Genomic DNA, 22,865 nt, shown 5'->3' on the forward strand with positions numbered 1-22,865 from the left:
ATAACATGAAGATTAACTGGTTATGTGTGCACAAAAAGGCAATCATTTTATTTATCATAATTAGTGTTATTGTTGTCTCTGGTAATTTAAATCTATTAGGTTTGTGGTAATCAAGTGAACTCTATTACCTTGAATACAGCAACAATCATCCATCAGCTATACATGTCCATGTGGCTTGATAAGAAAAAAAAAACAAAAACTTTTTTGTATCACTTAAAGCGGCACTGTCGTGCCGAATCCCACTACATCCAATTGACCCCCTAGTCGCCCTCCATATTACCTATTTATTAATCTTTATTTTCTGCCCTGATCTATATTCAGGGCGCCGCCATCTTTGTGGGTAGGTGAAGTCCCTGTGGGACAAGTCATCTGCCCACACTAGATAGCACATGCCCAGTGAAACACTTGGACATGCGAACGGGAATTTCATCCATTCATTCATCAGACAGACGAATGAATGAATAGAAAAATCAGACAAACAAACACTGTGTATCAGTGTTCGTTCAGTTTATTACAAGGAGGGAGCTACTGGCGTGCAGCTCCCTCCTTGTAATATGTAAAGATAGAAGCGGCAGGGAGCAGTGCTCCCCACCACTTCATAAGCCCCCCAGGTCCCCCCTCACTCTATGGGGGTCAATATGACCCCCCATAATAGTATAAAGGAGAATAAAATCTCCCCAATGCCCCTACTCGCTATACCACGAGATGGGGCATGTCTACTAAACAGTAAGCGGCCTGTGGCTGCTCACTGTAAAACAAAATGCCTACTATCCGGCCCCCACCCCTGCGCGGCGGTTGGGGGCCATAAATTACAATGGGGGGGATGGGGACCTACTGTGCGGCAGGTGGGGGCCATAATGATAATGAGGGGGGGAACCTACTGTCCTCCCCCCCCAGGCCCCCACCCCTGTGCGGCGGGTGGGGGCCATAATGAGGGGGTGGGGGACCTACTGTCCTCCCCCACTCCTGTGCGGCGGGTGGGGGCCATAATGATATTGAAGGGGGGGGGGACCCACTGTCCTCCTCGCCCCCACCCCTGGGCGGCGGGTGGGGGCCATAAAGATAACGAGGGGTGGGGGCCTACTGTCCTCCCCCCCACTCCTGGGCAGCGGGTGGGGGCCATAATGATAATGAGGGGGGGGGACCTACTGTCCTCTCCACCGGCCCCCACCCCTGGGCGGCAGGTGGGGGCCAAAAAGATAACGAGGGGGGGGGACACAGCTACTGTCTTCACCCCCCCCCCCTCCCCCCGGCCCCCACCCCTAGGGGGCCCTAAGTAAAATAACCCCCCCCCCCTCCATCAAAGGTGACTAGGGGTCCCCAAGTCACCCACCCCCCACCCAAATAAAAAAAACCCTACCTACCCCCCTCAACCTAAAAAATAGTGAGGGGGTAATAAAATTACTACCTTGTAAATAAAATTAAACCTTCCATTCGACGTCTTCTTTTTTCTGAAATCTTCATTTTTCAGCCCCAAAAAAGGCCAAATAAAAATCCATTATACCCGTCGAACTTAAAATAAAATAAAAAACCCGAGCGCCAAAAAAACAATCCATCTTCACCCATGGAGGGCTCCGCGCAGACTGAGCTCCGCAGGGCGGTGGAAGGCTTATAAAGCCTTGCCCCGCCCTGCAATTAGGCAAAGAACACTCTGGTGGGTTTAAGCCAATCAGAGTGCTCTTTGTCATTTCACACAGCGTGGGAAAGTTCTTTGGAATTTTCCCACGCTGTGTAAAATGACAAAGAGCACTCTGGTTGGCTTAAACCAACCAATCAGTGTTCTTAGACTAATTGCAGGGCGTGGCAAGGCTTTATAAGCCTTCCCCCTCCCCCCATTATTCTTTTATTGAGCCCCCGCCACGCAGGGGTGGGGGCCGGGGGGGGAGAAAATAGCCTTTAGGGTAATAGGGTTTTTTTGCCACAGGCTGCTCACTGCTTACTAGACATATAGCGAGTAGGGGCAGATCATTTACTAATACTAAGTAATTTTTACTTAGTATTAGTAAATGTGGCTGAAAGACCAATTTAGGTCTTTCAGCCTTTTAGTAGATAACTCCCTAATTTGCACGGTATTAGGGAGCTATCTACTAAGCGGCTGCAAGATGCAGCCACAGCAATGAATCGGATCGGAGTTTCATTCATTAGAATGAAATTCCAAACAAAGTCCCGAATTGCGTTCTAACACGAATGGAGAAACTGTTAGACAGGGCGCCGGCAAAACTGCCGAATTGCGTTCTAAGTGACAGGAAGCATCGCGGGAACAGATAGGAAAGCAAAGGATCATGGGAAAATTGCTGTGGCCACTGGAAACGAAGCACACTTTGCTCCTCCGCTGGTCACTGCGTAGGAAACCTCTATAAGAGAAATAGTCCCTACTTTGTCTTATGTTTTAAAGAAAACTAGAGCAGATACGAAGAAAAGAACAGATCCTGGGAGAGGGAGAGAAGAGGAATCTTTTGGGGAAAGGTAAGTTCGGCATGACAATGCCGCTTTAACACGTATTGCAGAATGCGAAGTAGCAGTTCTAACAGCATTGATGGACACAGCGGTCCAGATTGGATTCATAAACTACGCATGGAAGCCAAAAATGCAAATTGTAATACAGGTTATGTGGGTTAAATTACCATTGTTTTCTGTCCATATCATCATCACATGTTATTTTGGGACAGGATCAATTAATTTGTATAAATATGTACATATTGTGTAACATCTTTCTGTACTTTTTATCTATGTGAAAATGTTTGTTATTCATCTTTAGTAGTGAATAGTGGTTTAAATTGCCACTTGGATGTCTCAACGTATCTGTGTTCATAATAAAATCAAATTTTAATGTAGATGCAAAGGCTGCCCATCTTATCCCCTCAAGGGCTGCTGAGAGGTAATATAGTCAGGATAATGTGTGTATAATTGAGTTAATGTGATCAATTTCCTCCAAACCATTGCATCTACTTGATTTTAGTGAGCACACTATTTGCTCAGGGTAATGCAAGCATTTGCACAGTTCTTCTGGGTTCCATTATCTGTAAATCCTTGATTTGCTGCATATTTCTAACACATAAGATGTTCCCCTATATTTTAACTAGAAATTTTAGAAGATGGGCGTGGGGGAATTAAAATCTGTGTCATAATTACAATAAACTTTAGCTTACCTAGTATCTGTTAAGGAAATGTAGTGTTTGTGTGTGTTTATATTTACAGGATGTAGTGTGCGGGGATGATAGTGTAGCCACCATAACAATGTTTTTTAAGTTGTTTTGGTGCCAGGGAGCACTCTTTCCTTTATGGGTTCAACTGCTTGAGAATGGCGTAACCCCAATGTTGCTTCTGAAATCTGTTTCAGGAAGTGTGGGGTGCCGAGAGCATTCAGCTGATGCTTTTAGCATCAGTGACTCTCCCTTCACAAAACTGACTTGAAAAAGGTAAGTTTTGTTTCAGGACAGTTTTGCGAATGGGGAGTCACTAACTGGCTGAGAGTGTATTAACCCTAGCTCAATCACTTAGAGATGAGCTGTTGACTCGAGTCTGTGGCACAGTCATTCACTGACCTCTGATATCATTTGTGTCCAATCAAGATGATGTTTTGTGAAATGGGGAAAGTTGCTGCGGAGGGTCGAGTAATACTCCGGAAAAATGCAAAACTTTAGTGTAGCAAACAAAAATACAACAAATAACCCACTGCCAATAAGTGAACGTTTGGCCAAGCAAAGCTGTGATATTTTTGTTTAGGTAAGCATTGTATGTTGGTGGAGAAGGGCCAAGGACCTGAAAGTGTTCCTTTTAATTTTTTGTAGATCCAAGAAGTGTTGATTTGGAATCTGTTTTTGTATTTCAAGTGCTGCAGTCATAAAAAGTTGAATATTGGCATAATCTTAAACAGGAAGTGCTCCAAGTGTGTGAATGAATATATACCAGGGATTGTTTTCCATGCTATTCCACACACGACTTCTATTATGTAGTAACTCTGACAAATCTGGAAGGTGCTATCCAATAGTAATTTGGAAAGAGGAAATAGGGTGGCTCTCTAAATGATTAGGAAAATATTATTTGGGTAGATTATTAAAATTTCTCTGTATTTCCAGTATATCAACCAGCTCCCTGTAGAACAGCATATGCATATGTTCAAGTTTGAATGCCCTGAAGAAATCTGGAACGTGAAGAATGTAATACAATAGATCCACAGTCACCTGACTGGGCAAAACAAAATTCTTGTACAGATAAAATTGATGGGTGTTTTTGTGAAAGCTTCATTTTTCTAGCTTCTCTCTGCCAGTAATTTCTTTACCCTACTACCCCCCTCCCCAAGTCAGCCTCTTTCTCTGTTTCATGATTTATTTGCCAGTATCTTATCCCTCTGTCATGTTGATCCTAATTTACGTGTGTGTGTAAATTAGAATATAGACTGCACCTCCTGAGGGTGCAGATCACCCGAATTGCTTCTTTCTTATTCAGAAGCGCTGAAACATGTGGGAGCTGCCTCCACTACCATCTCAGGAGAGATGGAATGTCCCGAGTAGGAACTTACGGTCGCTCTCTTAAGCTAGGTCCTGCATGCATAAATCAATATCTCTATAGGGCACATTCTTAACGTGGAGACACTGCACATTGGGCAGTACTGACACAGGAAGCACCTCTAGTGGCCGTCTGAGTGACTATCACTAGAGATTTTACTGGAGCAATGTAAACAGTGACTTTTCATTTAAAAGCCTGCAGGGACAGGCTATAGGAACCAGAACTACATTAAGCAATAGTTGTTCTTGTGACTATAGTGTCCCTTTAAATTTGAAATTCACTTTAGTATATAGTAGTAACCCTTAAAGTTATGCAAAACACCATAGACACCCCAGGTTCCAAGGGGGCTTCTATTGCATTGGGGAAACTAGTGCCGTTGCAGTAGACAGCTTGTTAGCAACAACAAGGAGGATGTTCAATAGTACCTGGGGACACAAGGGTTAAAAACTACTGTACCTGTTACAACATCTTGAAATGTTTTTTTAAGTACACAATGTCCATAAAATCAAATACAAAAAGACACATTGCCAAAATACCTTTATATCATGTAAAACTATTTAGAACCAATACAATATATTAAATTTATAAAGGTATATTATTTTTCTATATAAAGCACTTGCAAAACCACACATTCTATTCCAGCATTATTGCACAGTATCTATAATAAAATGTTTCTTTTCAATTTATACAACATAAAAATGCATTCAGTATATAAAAGGGGCAGTCTTTTAAAACAGTGTAGCTACTAAACAATACATTAAGGGTTCAGAACATTCACAGAAGAATCTTATTTAACAAAAAGGTCACTTATCATATTAATGTAAAATTATTTTAACATGTTGAGTGCCAATTGGATATTTAACACACTTGCAGTGATCGTGATCAGCACAATATATATTTTCCTGCAAAATTCACAGAGCTTTTTAAAATGTCACTCCAACCAAAACAGTGTTGGGAGGGTTTGGGTAACTTTTGCTGGCATGCCCTTCCCCCTTTTAAAAAAAAAAAAAAAAAAGGGAAAAATCTTCTATTCAGCTCTGATGGCAAGGTCTCCATGTAGCTTGATCCTTCTCCGGTGACATAATTTCCCCTTACAGCAGGGGTAGCAATGCCCCAGGAAGGCAGGGCAAAGGGGGTTCATGCTACCATTGGTCACTTGTCATAAGCATGCTATGCATGACAACGACAAATGCCCAATATGCACAGAATTCACATTATCCAGCCCAGAACTATTGAACTTTTGAAGGTACACCTCTGGTAGCAAGCTGCTATATTTCTACATGCAGCATTCCAAACAAATTCCACTTCAAAGTATTCTAGTTGGTACTCGGAGTAACACTTTAGGTGAGGTGAGGAGAGGGGGCAGGGAAAGGGACATAATGTTGTATACCACCTTCATGGTATACAGGTATAATTTCTGTATTGCAAAGGACTGGATTATAAATGACAAAATGTTATTTTGTTTACATATGCCACAAAACAAAATGGTTAAAAAATAAAAAAAACAATTTGAATAAAAAAATGTGTCAATGGGTGAAATTACTTTGTAACTTACAAACCGTGACCCAAGTGTGGTTATTATGGTCAATAGATGAATTCCAAATAAAGCTTTTACATACACACACACACACACACACACAAAAAAAAAAAAAAGTGTCAAAATCTTCTGGTACAAAACAGTAAAAAAAAAAAACAATTGTGCCACTACATAAAATGTTGTTTTGGGGATAATTCCTTAAAATCTCAAAATGTTCTACTTTGTACAATATTATAACTAAAAGTCATAAAAATTAAAAGCATCAAAATTCTAAAAAAAGAGCTTCTCAAATTGACCAAATATTTTTTACATTAAATCTGTATGTATTTAAATATAAATATAACAGTATACTAAACTTTTGCTATAATAAAATAAAAGAACTGGGAAGTATTTTTTGTATTGCAACAGGAACAATGCCATGGGTCGTTTATATATTTAAAATAGCAAATATATATCAAACAAATGCAGTATTAGTAAATTAGAAATCTTCCCAAGCAAAGCATTAGTGTCTTTGTATAAATATTAAAATTAGATTATGATTTAACTTATGTCCGGCATAAGCAGAGCTGCAATCTATTTATCTGTCCAGTCTAGCACAGTGCTGTAAGATTGGTGGTTTACACACAATCTTTAATATACATTTATTACATTAATATACATTAATATACAAAATTTGTAATTCAAGATATACAAACAATCTGATTCAAACATAGTGTAGTCACAAACCTACAGGTTTCAAGCATCTTAAACTATTGGATAGCAAAAAAAATAAAAAAAATTGCATCTCTTCAAAAGATATTAAGAAGAACAAATAACAAATATATTTCTGAAGAGTATGTATGTTAAGTCCTATAAACAGTAGGCTAGCCAATAAAACGAGGCACATCAAGTTGATGCTTATTTATCAATAAGTCCAGCTTCTTTAATTTTAGTATAGAAAAATTTCTCCATGATGTTTGCACATTTGAAATATTCACTTTCAGGTGGATTATATTCTCTGCAGTTTGTACATATCCTTTGCAGATCTGCCATAAACAATTTTTTCGTCACATAATATCTGTTCTTCACTCTTTCGCTCATTGTTTTGAGATCTGTAAAGTGGTAAGAAAAAATATAAATATATTTCAAATATTGAATATGCATACTGCAAAATGTATTTATTAAATATTTTACCAGGATGGATACATTGAGATTTCCCTCGTTTTCAAGTATGTCCTGGGTCTTTTTCCACAAAACATTGCATTGTTACAATTTTACAAAAATACCATATAGAAACTATATATATATATATATATATATATATATATATATATATATATATATATATATATATATATATATATATATAAATTTAATACATAACAGGTAATAAATATATTCAATCATGCCAGGTGCATTCTGTGCTGAGGTATATTGCCATAGATCTTGTGGCAAAACCGACCTCGCCACGTGTCCTTGGAGGGGACTGATTGCCCGCCTCTTGCCTTTGGACTATGGACCAGACTTTATGGGAATGTGATACCCCAGATAGCTATACCATGGAGCCTATTCATATAATGAAAGACTATGGGAAAGACTTTAGCTCCATGGCAATTGTACTGTGTGAATAGGATCTGCGCGCTCTTCGGTAGTTTTGTGCGCTCAGATCCCAGCTATCTGGGGATATGTGAAAGGTCTGTGTGTTATGGATAAAAAGTAACTTTCTGTATTTTAAAGTGTTTTATGTCGTTTTGCAACCATGTGGTTAATGGAGTCTGCCTCTAGTCCTGGATAATTGGATTACTTCTCCAATTATCTCCAGGGCATAAGGGAGGAAACCAGGATGCATTGTGGGGATGTTTTTTCTGCCAGCCAGGAGGGACAAAAGATACTTTTAGTAACTTTTGAACCCCTGGTCGGATTCATGCCATTTTTTAATATGTTGTTCCCCTGAATGGATTGATTGTGGATATGTATTTTTATGTGAATGTGATGTATGGTTTTAAAGTTATGAAAGTTGTGTTAAAGTATATTTTAAACTGTGTGCATAATGGGATTATGTGTCACACTAAGGGGAGGGGATGTGTGGGAGATAACATCTATGTCATTGGTTATTTTATGCCTCCCCCTGGGTGTGGCCTGTATGTGTGAGATGGAAATAAAAGCCGGGCTGGATGAGCCAGTCCAGAGTTCCTGCTTAACCCTGAAGCTGAAGTGTTGTCTCTTTCTTGGGGGAAGGGGACTGTATGCCGATTGCCAGGAGTGTAAGCTGTTCGTATGGCTTTTCCTGTTCGGCTGCTTCCAGGGTTTGTGTGTCTGCTGTTCGAGAGTTGGTGAATCCGTGCAGTTTGGGAGTTCGGGGAATTGGTGCTTATAGTAGCTGCTGGTCTATCTAAAGGGGATTATCGCCTAAACTGGGTTTTATCCTCTTGTAAGTGAAACGGTCCGTTACAATTGGTGGGATCGTTCCTACAACCAGAGGGACAGCTACAGACCACACCATTCCTGGATTACAAATTGAGGGCAACGCTAGTACCCGTACAGCGACCCTATCTACAAGGAACCAACTGAAGCAGAGCAAGCATGGCACCCAGCTACACTCAGGAGGAGTTTGACCGACAGGTTGCCATGCGGCTGGCGTACTTTGGACCCAACCCAGAGGAGAAATACATACAGTTCGTAAGGAGCCAGGTAGACGAGTACCTGCGGTTCATGGCAGATCCAGCCAAGGGTATCGGTCGCCCCATCCGGCGGCAGAGTGCGTTTCGGGGACTCAAAGGTGTACCCCAGGGAGCTGATGGTGTCGTCCGTCCTCCCCAGCGGCAGTGTGTGTCCCAGGGAGCAGAAGGTGCAGTCCTTCCTCCCCAGCGGCAGTGTGTACCCCAGGGAGCTGATGGTGTCGTCCATCCTCCCCAGCGGCAGTGTGTAACCCAGGGAGCTGATGGTGTCGTCCATCCTCCCCAGCGGCAGTGTGTAACCCAGGGAGCCGAAGTTGCTGTCCTTCCTCCCCAGCGGCAGTGTGTACCCCAGGGAGCTGATGGTGTTGTCCATCCTCCCCAGCGGCAGTGTGTGTCCCAGGGAGCAGAAGGTGCAGTCCTTCCTCCCCAGTGGTAGTGTGTAACCCAGGGAGCAGAAGGTGCCGTCCTTCCTCCCCAGCGGCAGTGTGTACCCCAGGGAGCTGATGGTGTCGTCCATCCTCCCCAGCGGCAGTGTGTGTCCCAGGGAGCAGAAGGTGCCGTCCTTCCTCCCCAGCGGCAGTGTGTACCCCAGGGAGCTGATGGTGTCGTCCATCCTCCCCAGCGGCAGTGTGTGTCCCAGGGAGCAGTCCTTCCTCCCCAGCGGCAGTGTGTACCCCAGGGAGCTGATGGTGTCGTCCATCCTCCCCAGCGGCAGTGTGTAACCCAGGGAGCAGAAGGTGCCGTCCTTCCTCCCCAGCGGCAGTGTGTGTCCCAGGGAGCAGAAGGTGCAGTCCTTCCTCCCCAGCGGCAGTGTGTACCCCAGGGAGCTGATGGTGTCGTCCATCCTCCCCAGCGGCAGTGTGTGCCCCAGGGAGCAAAAGGTGCAGTCCTTCCTCCCCAGCGGCAGTGTGTACCCCAGGGAGCTGATGGTGTCGTCCATCCTCCCCAGCGGCAGTGTGTGTCCCAGGGAGCAGAAGGTGCCGTCCTTCCTCCCCAGCGGCAGTGTGTACCCCAGGGAGCTGATGGTGTCGTCCATCCTCCCCAGCGGCAGTGTGTCCTGCAGGGAGCAGAGACAGTCAGTCTCGCACCCCAGCAGCAGGACAAGAGAAGGAAAGGGGAGACAGCTGGTCTCCCTTTCCACCAGCAGAGAGAGTGGCAGGGAGAGGAGCCTGCTAACCCCTCTCCCCAGCGGCAGTTCACCGTCCAGAGAGAGGAGCTTGTTACACCCTCTCTCCAGCGGCAGCCTGACCCACCTAGGGGAGATGTTGACCCCCGCAACTGTGCAGATGGGACCGTAGTCTCTGCACTTACAGCCCAAGGGGTAGGGACGGTCGGTCCTGTTCCCCAACCACAGAGCAGTATAGCCAGAGGGGAGACAGTCGGTCTCCCCCTCCCACAACCAGGCTTCAACCAGGCTACTTCCGCGGTAGTACTGGCACCAGGGCAGAGTACCGCTGGTCTCTGCCCACTCAGCAACCCACCAAGGCAGACTACCAGTCCCCCACACAGCCGTAGTGAGACACCTGGACCTGGACAAAGTTATCCTCTACCCAGGTGTAGTAACCAGTTATTGTGGGTGGGCTGTACTGCTGTTTCTGTTTTGTGGGTGGGTTGCTGGACTAACCAGGGCACTGACCGGCAGGAGGTCAGATACCCTGTTAGTCTGTGGGGTAAAGGGGAGAAGTGTGGCAAAACCGACCTCGCCACGTGTCCTTGGAGGGGGCTGATTGCCCGCCTCTTGCCTTTGGACTATGGACCAGACTTTATGGGAATGTGATACCCCAGATAGCTATACCATGGAGCCTATTCATATAATGAAAGACTATGGGAAAGACTTTAGCTCCATGGCAATTGTACTGTGTGAATAGGATCTGCGCGCTATTCGGTAGTTTTGTGCGCTCAGATCCCAGCTATCTGGGGATATGTGAAAGGTCTGTGTGTTATGGATAAAAAGTAACTTTCTGTATTTTAAAGTGTTTTATGTCGTTTTGCAACCATGTGGTTAATGGAGTCTGCCTCTAGTCCTGGATAATTGGATTACTTCTCCAATTATCTCCAGGGCATAAGGGAGGAAACCAGGATGCATTGTGGGGATGTTTTTTCTGCCAGCCAGGAGGGACAAAAGATACTTTTAGTAACTTTTGAACCCCTGGTCGGATTCATGCCATTTTTTAATATGTTGAATGTGATGTATGGTTTTAAAGTTATGAAAGTTGTGTTAAAGTATATTTTAAACTGTATGCATAATGGGATTATGTGTCACACTAAGGGGAGGGGATGTGTGGGAGGTAACATCTATGTCATTGGTTATTTTATGCCTCCCCCTGGGTGTGGCCTGTATGTGTGAGATGGAAATAAAAGCCGGGCTGGATGAGCCAGTCCAGAGTTCCTGCTTAACCCTGAAGCTGAAGTGTTGTCTCTTTCTTGGGGGAAGGGGACTGTATGCCGATTGCCAGGAGTGTAAGCTGTTCGTATGGCTTTTCCTGTTCGGCTGCTTCCAGGGTTTGTGTGTCTGCTGTTCGAGAGTTGGTGAATCCGTGCAGTTTGGGAGTTCGGGGAATTGGTGCTTATAGTAGCTGCTGGTCTATCTAAAGGGGATTATCGCCTAAACTGGGTTTTATCCTCTTGTAAGTGAAACGGTCCGTTACAGATCTCTTAAAAAGATTTTAGATTGAATGAAGATTTGACTGTGTCCCTGAGGTTATTCCATAATTGCGGTGCTCTGTAGGAAAAGGAGGATCGAGACGCTTTCTTTTTGTACTGAGGTAGACTAAATAAAGTGCTAGTACTGGATCGGAGGTTATAGGAGGTGGGAACAGCCAGGGAGAGCATTCTACTCAGGTAGGGTCGGAGCTACCAGAAATGCTCTTATGCACAAGGCTGGAAAGATAAGGGTGTGTCGGGATTCCAGCGACAGCCAGTTTAGCTCATTTAACATGCCACAGTGGTGGGTAAAGTAATTACATTCTAGTACATAGCGGCAGAACAAATTATATAACGTATTAAGTTTATTAGGGTGGGTTTGCGGTGCGGGTGCAAACACTACATCCCCATAATCAATGACCGGCATTAGCATTTGTTGCACTATCTGTTTCCTTACTGTAGGGCACAGGCAGGATTTGTTTCTGTGCAGGGCACCTAGTTTTGGGTAAAGTTTTGAAGAGATTTTTTCAATGTGAAGGCCAAAGAATAGATTGGGGTCTAGCAACATACCTAGATATTTAAAAGAATATATTGTAAATTACGTACATGCCAATTATAACAATATTGAACAGAATCTCTTAAAATATAGTTGTCGTTTTTTTACAATTTGTATTTAAACATGTTCTGTGTACGAAACACCATAAAGCAAATATTTTACGGAAAACTATGTTAAAATAGTAAACCAAACCGAGTTACACAGAAGAACCAAGATCCTGTATATTGGGTAGAGATAGGGTCACTGATCTCTATCCAATATACAGGATCTTGTTCTTTGTTAACAGAGAAGAACAAGATCATGGCTATCAACCAAGAACATGGTTAGGAATAAGGATACTGTGGAGGAAAAAAACAACCCACAAAACACCAGGCCAGCTCGCATTTACATTGAACTAACAAGGAACCTTGCACCTGGACCTTCGGTCTACCCAAGGGGACCATACTGAAGTGGAGGCATCAGATTGTCCTGAAAATAGGACTGTGGGACACATCCACTTCAGCATTAGCGAAGTTGAGGAATAGGGGCTGAGCATCAGGGTTGAAAACTGTTACAAACTAAGGGAATGCATCCACAGACTCTTTAAGCACCATAATCACTACAATGAGCTGTCATAGTGTGATGCCTAGCTTATCCCCTTAATTTGAAAGGAATATAAAATGAAGACACGCCAAATTATTTTATATCTCCCTACTGTGGATCCAGTGAAAACAATAATAAAATACAGTCATTGCTAATTGTAATGGGAAAAATATCTTCAAAATAATAAACTTTCACAATTCTATTACATTAAATGGATATTTTTATATGTATGTATATCCCACTGTGCCAAATATCATTCTCTCTAGATTTCATTAGAGATGTTACTGAATGTAATAAGCAGGAAAAGGCATTTAAATCAGAATGGGAGATAGCTGCCTGTGTAATTATCTTTTTAAATCCAATAGAAAATGCAAATATAATAGATATCTTTTGTTAATCTTATAAGGGTCAAGAAATCGTTTCACTATATATAGTAAAATTGGTTTTATAACTAACTTGAATAGGAGGATTTAACTTTAAAGTGTTACTATAATCCTCTTGCGAGACGGGACCTTTCTGGCGTGATATGCTTTTTTGGAAACTAAGAGGAAGGTGTCCCCTCTCGTCAATTTGCAGTAAAACCTGCAAATAGAAAGGTTTTACTTACGGTGAAACCAGTGCTGGGCAAAGCTCTTGGTGCTGATCGATCTTCCGCACGCCGCTGCGACATCACTGGGGCTCCGCGTAATCTTAGACAGAAGTATGTGACTGCACTATTTTGCCGGTTCAGAGCACATACATTAACTCTGAGCAAGCGAGGGGAGAGAGTTGTTTTTTTTGTTTTGTTTTGTTTTTTAAAGACTAATGCGGATGGAAGGAGCGTAATGTGGGACAGAGGGAGGGGAGAACTAGCTTTTCACATCTGTTGTCAGCAGACGGAATTTATGCACAGAATTGACATTAGGAAGCCGCAACAGCGTTCCTATCTGTCACGTGTGCTGAGAGTGCAACTAGCCCCTCCAGCACACAATTAACAATATCTCTGTATGTGCAGTGAATCAAGCAACGCATGTCCTTTCCTTCTTAAGTCCAAGATCCACTGCAAACAGTTTAACAACATCTATTTAGAGCCCATTCTATTCAAATACTTCAGAGTTGCTCTATTAATTATTCCAACATCAGAGTGACAGACATAAGATTTGACTCCGTTACAGTCAGTGAATACTTGACTGTATTAAAATCTGCATTTTTTAAAATTTGTTTTGCATATATTATACAGATGAGATGTGTCATATTGTCTGTGCCTCTGGTTGTTCAGAGTAGAGTAATAGTTATTTCAGTGAGATAATTGTCAGTGAAATGGGTCCCTTGAGAAACAGTTATAGGATTATTCATTAAACTGAGAATTCCAAGTGAATTTGGAATTTAAGGCATGAGTAACCAAACTGATAGTATAGCTGACTTTGAGAATTTTTCAAGTTTGGCTATTTTGACCTTAAATTTAAAATTCACTTAGAATTCTCTCTTTAGTAAATAACCCTATTAGTGAGTATAATCATTGTTTTGTGATGAATTAAAAAGGTGTCCTAATGTTTCACGTTAAGTGGAAGCTCTGGCTCTTGTGAGGCTCAACATTTTAAAATACTTGATTATTCTAATCCAAGACCTAATCCAAGACCTGGTAAAAATGGGGCTACAGATATCTGTCTCAAAAATCTTTGCTTTTTAAAAATTAAAAATACCATTAATTTTACATAAACAATTCAAAATATTCTCTGTAAGGTCAGATTGAAAACGTAGGAAGAAAATGCATTAGTTTGATTAACATGATATCTTCATCAATTAGAAAGTGATCTTACCCATCGGAAATCGTATCACTTCGTAATATCCAGGTGCTTCAGTCTTTTTCACAGGTTCCATAAAGGGCCAGGCACTTTGATGGCTCTTTGATGTAATAAAAAAGTTAAAACGAGTGTCAAATAACTATTTTAAAAATACTCAAAATAGAATTATAAATGGTCACCTGCGAAAATACAATAATATAATAATGAATCTAAAACCACCATAGTGGGGTTCTGCTTTGGGAGAAAAAAGTAGTAAAAACACCTCAAATTACAAAATAATCTATTAAATGAGACAGAACACACTATGTCTTCTGAAAAACATTTCTTCTTCTTGGATTACTCCATATACAGTATGGAGTGGGGTATCATGCTATATTTTAAGAAGAAAAACAACCAGTTCTGATGATATTGGCATCACACATAATGGGATATTTATCAAGGCAAAAACAAGTGCTTTTTCTGAGGAAAAGTCCAAAATAAGCAATCACCATTAGGGGGTCATTAGCATATCACTCACTCAACAATTAGCACTTTGCACTTAGAAAAGCATGTTTTTTTGCCTTGCTAAATCTCCCCCATTGTGCTCAAGGACTTCCCATAAAGATTCAGTGTTGTCTAGATATGACTTACTCCTGTGTTCGTAAAGCCCTCATAAATACTGACAAACTCAAGTGATTTTGTGATACTCAAATATTAAAATATCTCGAGTAACTAATGATTGTACAATATGATCTGGTCCTTTAATAAGCATCATCATCAGACTTTGCTGAAAGGTGATAGATTTTATGATCCATATGCCATGTTATGCGTGCAATGATCATGAATTCAAGCCGTTTTCATAAACTCCAGCTTTGTGAAGCTTAAAATGTATTGCTTGTTCAGCTTGTGTTCAGACTGGGTCACAAATGTTCTTATTCCATTCTATGTCATTTTTCAAGGATGTACATTTGAAAATCTATCCTGTAAGATTACATTTATCACTGTTTGACAATAAAATGTAGTACTGCTTCCATAGAACTCAGCGGTAGTGGATTATGTTAAAAATAATATTACCTTCAAAGTATTTGATTGACTACATAAGGTTGTAAGACTGAGTGGATGCTGCTGGGAATCAAATTCAGTAACCGCAGTTGGCTTCTTTAACCACTAAACTATGTCCCCGCTATATATTGTTCATAGTCCTCCTTTAAAAGAAAAATCTAAAGTACCTTATCAACGTTGCAGAGTTCCCGATACTCGCTATATACAGTGAGGGGAAAAAAGTATTTGATCCTCTGACAAAGAAATGATCAATCTATAATTTTAATGATAGGTGTATTTTAACAGTTAGAGACAGATTAACAAAAAAAAAAAAAAAAATCCAGAAAAACGCATGTCAAAAAAGTTATAAACTGATTTTCATGTCAATGAGTGAAATAAGTATTTGATCCACTATCAATCAGAAAGATTTCTGGCTCCCAGGTGTCTTTTATACAGGTAACGAGCTGAGATTAGGAGCACTCTCTTAAAGGGAGTGCTCCTAGCCTCAACTCGTTACCTGTATAAAGACACCTGTCCACAGAAACAATCAGATTCCAAACTGTCCTAGGATGTCAGGGACAAGATTATAGACCTAAACAAGGCTGGAATGGGCTACAAGACCATCACCAAACAGCTTGGTGAGAAGGTGAAAACAGTTGGTGCAATTATTCGCAAATGGAAGAAATACAAAATAACTGTCAGTCTCCCTCAGTCTGGTACTCCAGGCAAGATCTCAAATCGTGGAGTTTCAATGATCATGAGAATGGTGAGGAATCAGCCCAGAACTACACGGGAGGATCTTGTTAATGATCTCAAGGCAGCCCCGAACCATAGTCACCAGAAGAAAACAATTGGTAAAACACTATGCCGTGAAGGACTGAAATCCTGCAGCGCCCACAAGGTCCCCCTGCTCAAGAAAGCACATGTACAAGCCAGTCTGAAGTTTAGCAATGAACATCTGAATGATTCAGAGGAGAACTGGGTGAAAGTGTTGTGGTCAGAGGAGACCAAAATCTAGCTCTTTGGCATCAGCACAACTCTGTGTTTGGAGGAGGAGGAATGCTGTCTATGACCCCAAGAACACCATCCCCACTATCAAACATGGAGGTGGGAACATTATGCGTTGAGGGTGTTTTTCTGTTAAGGGGACAGGGCAACTGCACCGCATCAAAGGGACGATGGATGGGGCCATGTACCGTCAAATCTTGGGTGAGAACCTCCTTCCCTCAGCCAGGGCTTTGAAAATGGGTCGTGGATGGATATTCCAGCATGTCAATGACCCAAAACACACAGCCAAGGCAACAAAGAAGAAGCCACTCCAGGGAGTGGCATAGCCAGTTTCCAGACCTTAATCCCATAGAAAATCTGTAGAGGGAGCTGAAAGTTTGAGTTGCCAAAGGTCAGCCTCGAAACCTTAATGACTCGGATCTGCAAAGAGGAGTGGGACAAAATCCCTACTGATATGTGCGTAAACCTGGTGGCCAACTACAAGAAACGTATGACCTCTGTGATTGCCAACAAGGGTTTTGCCACCAAGTACTAACTCGAAGGGGTCAAATACTTATTTCACTCAATGACATGCAAATCAATTTATAACTTTGACATGCGTTTTTCTGGATTTTTTTTCGGTATTCTGTCTCTCACGGTTAAAATACACCTACCATTAAAATTATAGACTGATCATTTCTTTGTTAGTGGGCAAACATAAAAAATCAGCAGGGGATCAAATACTTTTTTCCCTCACTGTGTATATATATGCACTTGCAGGCTCCTGCTGTCTTCTATAATGAAGAAGGGGGCCAGAACACTCCAAATTCCACCTCCGGCAGTGTCCTCGCATGCAGCTGTCCGAGTGTTGCATGCTAGGCTCGCAAGACAAGGAGAGGACCTGCTACCTGGCTGCCAGAGGCGGAAGAAGGAGACTCCTGAGCCTTCTCTTCACTGTACAAGTTGCTGTACCATCAGACCACCAGGGAACCTACACTGATCAGCCACAACATTAAAACCACTGACAGGTGAAGTAAATAACATTGATTATATGGTTACAATGGCATCTGTCAAGGGTGGGATATATTATGCAGCAAGTGGATAGCCATTTCATGTGTTGGCATGAGGAAAATGGGCAAAGGAAAAGATCCAATTGACTTTGACAAGGGCCAAATAGTGATGGCTAAAGCATCTCCAAAATTGGAAATCTTGTGGGGTCTTCTCAGTATGCAGTGGTTAGTACCTACCAAAAGTGGTTCATGGAAGGACAACAGGTGAACCGGCATCAGAGTCATGGGCGCTCAAGGCTCAGTAGTGGACATGGAGAGCAAAAGCTAGTCTGGCTAGTCTCCAATCACACAGAAGAGCTACAGTAGCTCAAATTGCTTAAAAACTTAAAGGGACACTATAGTCACCAGAACAATTACAGCTCAATGTAGTTGTTCTTATGTCTACTGCCTGTCCATGCACGGCGCTGGAATAAAGGTGAGTTTTTATTCTTTTTAAGAGCCCATGATGATCGCCATCCACTGATAAAAGCGCCTTCAATGGGGACGTGAGTCTCAGAACTTAACGAAGTTTAATAGGTCTGATGAATCACGTTTTCTTTCAGATCAAGTAGCTGGCCGGGTGTGTGAAAAAAAGGCAAGCTCTGGGCAAATTTTTACTGGGAAATCTTGGGTCCTGACATTCATGTAGATGCTACTTTGACACATACCACCTACCTAAAGTTTGTTGCAGACCATGTACAACCCTTCACCGTAATGGTGTTCCTTGATGGCTCTGATCTCTTTCAGCAGGATAATGCACCATGCCACACTACAAAATTGAGGAACATTTGAGGAACATGATAAAGAGTTAAAGGTGTTGCATTGGCTTCCAAATTCCCCAGATCTCAATACGATTGAGCGTCTGTTGGATGTGCTGGAGCAATAAATCCAATCCCTGGAGGTCACACCTCAAAATTTGCAAGACTTGGTTTAAATGCGTGCCAGATACCACAAGACATATTCAGAGGTTTTGTGGAGTCCATGTCTCGACGCATCAGAGCTGTTTTGTCAACACGGGAGGGCAGGAGTAATATTAGGCAAGTGGTTTAAATGTTGTGGTTAATCAGTGTAGTGTCCCTCCTCCCTGGCCACAGGTAAGAGGCAGGAACGGCAGAATAAACTTTATTATCAATATAAAAAACTGTTCACCCCCCCAGAGCCCCAATCCAAAACCACAAATACAAACATACATTGCATCCACTACACAGACACTGCATCCACCAACACAAACACAAACACTGCCTTCCCTATAGACACTGCATCCACTACACACACTGCATTCACTAAACAGATATTACACTTTGTACACACACGTCATTCACTACGCATACTGCACCCACTATTCACACATTCTGCACCCACTATGCAGGTAAACACACACCGAATCAACTTTATTTATCCTTGTGGATGAACTTTTGAAATAAGTCCCTGGGACCACAGGCCTAAAACCGGTCCAAAAATTTCTGGTGAAAGCGCTGGCTGCGGTATATCAGTTTACTGAGCAGTTACGTGCATATTACATGGTGCACAGAACTGCTTGATGAAAATAAACTTCTTATGTCATGAATCACTGTTGGCCAGGGGTTTATATGAGAAAATCCAATGCCATAGAATAGAATGAGAGGCTGCTGGTTGGTAGAGCCTATACTTGATCTTGTAGAAGTTTTCTGGAGTTGCAGTCAGCCCCTCTAAAATGCAGGAACGTGGAAGATAAGTATTTTTGTTTAATTTTAATTTAATGTTTCCAGAGAAGGAAATAGACCTGCTCAACTTCCAAATCTAAATGTCATACATCCTACCTGAACAGGGATAGGCAACTTTCGACACTACAAAAGTTGTGGACTACATCTCCCATGATACTCTTACAGTCATAATGCTTGCAAAGCATTAGGGGAGATATAGTGCTCAACATCTGGAGTGCCGAAGGTTGCCTAGAACTGCACCAGGACATTATTTTGTATCTTTAAAACCCTTTGAGACACTTAGTTTGCACCTTTTTTTTCCCCACTACTGAGATGTGGCGTAGAATTATTGAATTTATATTAACCCCTTTCATGACCCTAAGGCCTTTCTTTTTAAAATGAGATACATGATTCTATTAGGAATTTAAATTGCTAATTTATAGAAAACCTTTCGGGGAATGACTAAATGTAATTTAATATACCTCCTAGAGCAGAAATATAAAGGAGTCTTACCTTATGACCAGAACCATTATTTATACACCCATGATTATTTAAACATGCGTTACATTTTATGTATTGTTAAAATTATCTAGTCCTACTTTACCCACTTGCTAACCTTCAGCTTTAATAATTAGGTGTCAGACCGCAGGATTGGTGTTTAAAATAAATGACAGGTAATGTGGTTGCCCCAGTATTATCTTCCAGGGACTGGAGTTGAAATTACGATCAGACACTCCCCAGAAAAGTAATTTATTGAATCACCTTCGATCGCAAAAAGACCACAGGCTGTAATAGCCATTCAAATTTAATTTAAAGCACTGCTAGGGATCCAGGGATATAAATTTGTGTAAAGGGAAAAAATAAAATCTTTAATGAAATGCCGACATACCTTCACCTGCTGAAGAATGTTTTTTAGTGTGTTGTATAGCTGTTCCGGATCTTTTGGCTCTTTACTTGAAAAAAATTAAATAAAATAAAAATAAATAATTTACACCCAATAATTGTATAATGCATATGTGAAAATATTAATTTCTAAAAAAGTATTAACAAAACAAATTATCCTGCAATATTAAATTCAAATGGTGTGAATGTATTTTAAATGGGCGAGTGCCCAACACAATCTTATTGAGACGCACCCAGATAATGTTAGAATTAAGGACATGGTCCAATGCTTGCACATTTTATTTCTAGCTTGCCCATAAGCTGCACACGTGAGCAAAGTACCCTAATGAGTACAGAATGCTACCCTTCCCGCCACTGTATGGAAATATTCCATCATGGTTGACCAGAACTTGAGAACTCATGGCGGAGTAACTCCATCATGTGCCTTATTTTCTGGGTTAAAATACTTTTGTGTCTGCTGTTTCAGAAAAACAGGAAGATGTTTTTCAACTAACCTGGACCTATCTATATATATATATGTATGATATAATCCCATGTTTATATGTGACTACACGTTTTGCATTTAAATTCTGTGTTCAATGTCACATAGATTACTAAAAACACGTGCACAGATTGTGTTCTTAAATAACTGTTTGTTAAATTTGTAGTTTTTACAACCATATCACATAGTGTAAAGCATGGGGTGCCCAAAAGGTAGATCCCCAGAGGTTTTAAAACTACAGCTTCCATGATGCTTTGTCATTCTAAAGGCATGGAAAGCATCATGGGAATTGTAGTTCTACCACATCCGGGCATCTACCTTTTTGGCACCCCGTTTGTAAAGTATACACTGACAGTAAGTCAGTATGCAGTAGACAAGATATCAAGATACACAATACCAATCCAGCAGAGAGACATGGATGCGTAGGAGGGTTCTGGCATGGGGGAGCAGGGAAGGATGAGGATTTCAGTATGGCAGGGAATGACGGATATTACGTCATGGAGGAGGCAGAAAAGGACACAGGAATATCAGCATGGGGGGATGGGGGCAAGGAAAGATTCTAGTATGGGGTCAAGGAAGGATGGGATTTCAGTATAGAGGCAAGTAATGACAGGGGGTTCTGAGTTGGAGGAAGGGAAAGACAAGGGATTCCAGCATAAAGAAAGGGTAGGACAGCGGATTATATCATGATGGCAAGGAATGACAGGGGATTCTATCATGAAGTCAGGGAAAATGTGTAAACCTTTTATAAACATTTATTTTGTTAATGGAAGAGCACATTACATAAATCATATAGACTGGTATATATTTAAAGACAGTAGCTTTAACAGACCTATTAGTTTAACATAAAAAAAAAGTTAACACGGCCACTCCAAGCACTATACACACTTCAGTACTCTGCAGTGGTTATGGTGTCAGGAGTGCCTTGAAGCCACCCAATGTCAGAAGTCAGACAATTTTATGAAGGTTTTAGTTCGTCGTCCTTGGAGTCCTCTGGACATCACTACCTGCCTCCTCTCAGTCAGAAGGAGAGCTGGAAGCTCCTGCTTCCACTATTTCATTTATTCATGGCTACCAAGGAGTCTATTTTCCTGTTCATGTTTTCACTGTTAATGAACATTATTTCTCTTTTACACCAAATGATTTTCTTCTTTTTTTTTTTTTTTCAGATTTTAAAGGTCTTTTATTAAAATGTGTCTATTTTGTATATGTAGGTGATTTATCTAATCATTTTTCAATGTGCCAGAAAGGCAGTGTTTTGGGAGGAAATGCTAAAATGAATAATGCATAAAATACCAAGTCCTGATCCAAAAAAATCAATGCATTCCATCATACGTAATTCATAAGTACAAACAAACTGTTATACAGTTAGGAATAAAGTGGACAGAATAATTTATCTTATTCATCTTAGATATATAATCATTTGGCTTGTGGTGCAACATTTCACCTGCAATTAGAAAATGACCTGTGAGGCCTTTTGCCAATCAGTTAAATGAATGTGCTGTGCAATATATGTTATGATAACTGTTAAATCGGTAATGTAGACAAGTAAACTCAAGATACCAAACACCCATGAACATGAACTACAAATGACTGGAAACTATGTACGTTCCTGGGAACAGTAATACAATTTGTCCTGCACTTTATTATTTGCATCAGTTTGACTTGCATTACATAAAGAAACTAATACTTCAAATACATAAACTACAGTAACTGTTACATTAATCTTAAACAAAAGCTATTATCAAAAAAAAAGATAGAATCTATATGAAATATTCATATGGAATGTGTTGAAATTTCAATGAAATCCAGTCAAAAGATACCATAAGAAAAGCAAGGACTACTTCTTTCCTGTGGTCAAGTTCTGTCAATTGCCCCAGCCGCCGCTAGGAGCAGCTTTGAGAATCAGGCCAAGTCCTGCAGATTACGAGACAGCTTTTTCTGATCCTTCATAGACATCAGTGTTGCACTCTAACGCATGCAGGTAAGTATAACTACCCTCCACTGTATATAAGCAATGGTGGCAGAGCTGCTTTGAGATAAAGGGATTTTAATGTTTAGAGTGACTGTTCCTTTAGTCACCAAAACAACAGAGAATTGAGCAGTGAGACTTCAGTGGCACGATTTATACACCAAAACTACTTCATAAAGCTAAAGTTCTTTTGGTGTAGACTTAGGACATAATTCAGATACACAGACTTTACACACATAAAACTTACCTTCTTTCTTTTATACTTGGCTTCCAACCCGTCTCCCCTATAAAGCAATAAAACCAAATGTAACAATTTGAATTTCCGCACCGGAAACACAACGCAAATCTAAATAACAAGAGTTGCAAACTGAACCCTAAAACGCGTCATCTAAAACATTTTTCAGTTTATTTAAACAACAAATAGTAATTCCATTTATCAATGAGCTCGGTGCTAAGTGTAATCTTGGTAATCTGGCTTTCCGGAAGACATCACAAGTTAAATC

The 22,865-nt window shown here is 41.2% G+C and overlaps 1 protein-coding gene across 3 annotated transcripts in view; it reads right to left on the reverse strand.

Moving 5' to 3' along the window:
* Nucleotides 1-5,516: 5,516 nt before the first annotated feature.
* Nucleotides 5,517-22,865, reverse strand: part of KAT2B (lysine acetyltransferase 2B) — a 94,210-nt gene continuing 76,861 nt past the window's right edge. For 2 of the 3 annotated variants that reach the window (XM_063452295.1, XM_063452297.1), the window contains 4 exons: nt 22,610-22,646; nt 19,896-19,959; nt 14,284-14,368; nt 5,517-7,137 (listed from right to left, as the gene is read on the reverse strand). In XM_063452295.1, coding sequence (XP_063308365.1) covers nt 6,944-7,137; nt 14,284-14,368; nt 19,896-19,959; nt 22,610-22,646 — 380 coding nt within the window. In that variant the 3' untranslated portion in view covers nt 5,517-6,943. The remainder of the gene's footprint in view (nt 7,138-14,283; nt 14,369-19,895; nt 19,960-22,609; nt 22,647-22,865) is intronic. The other variant, XM_063452296.1, reaches the window with a different exon arrangement.

This window comes from Pelobates fuscus, chromosome 4 (genome assembly GCF_036172605.1).
Source record: "Pelobates fuscus isolate aPelFus1 chromosome 4, aPelFus1.pri, whole genome shotgun sequence".
In the NCBI taxonomy this organism is placed as follows: domain Eukaryota; kingdom Metazoa; phylum Chordata; class Amphibia; order Anura; family Pelobatidae; genus Pelobates; species Pelobates fuscus.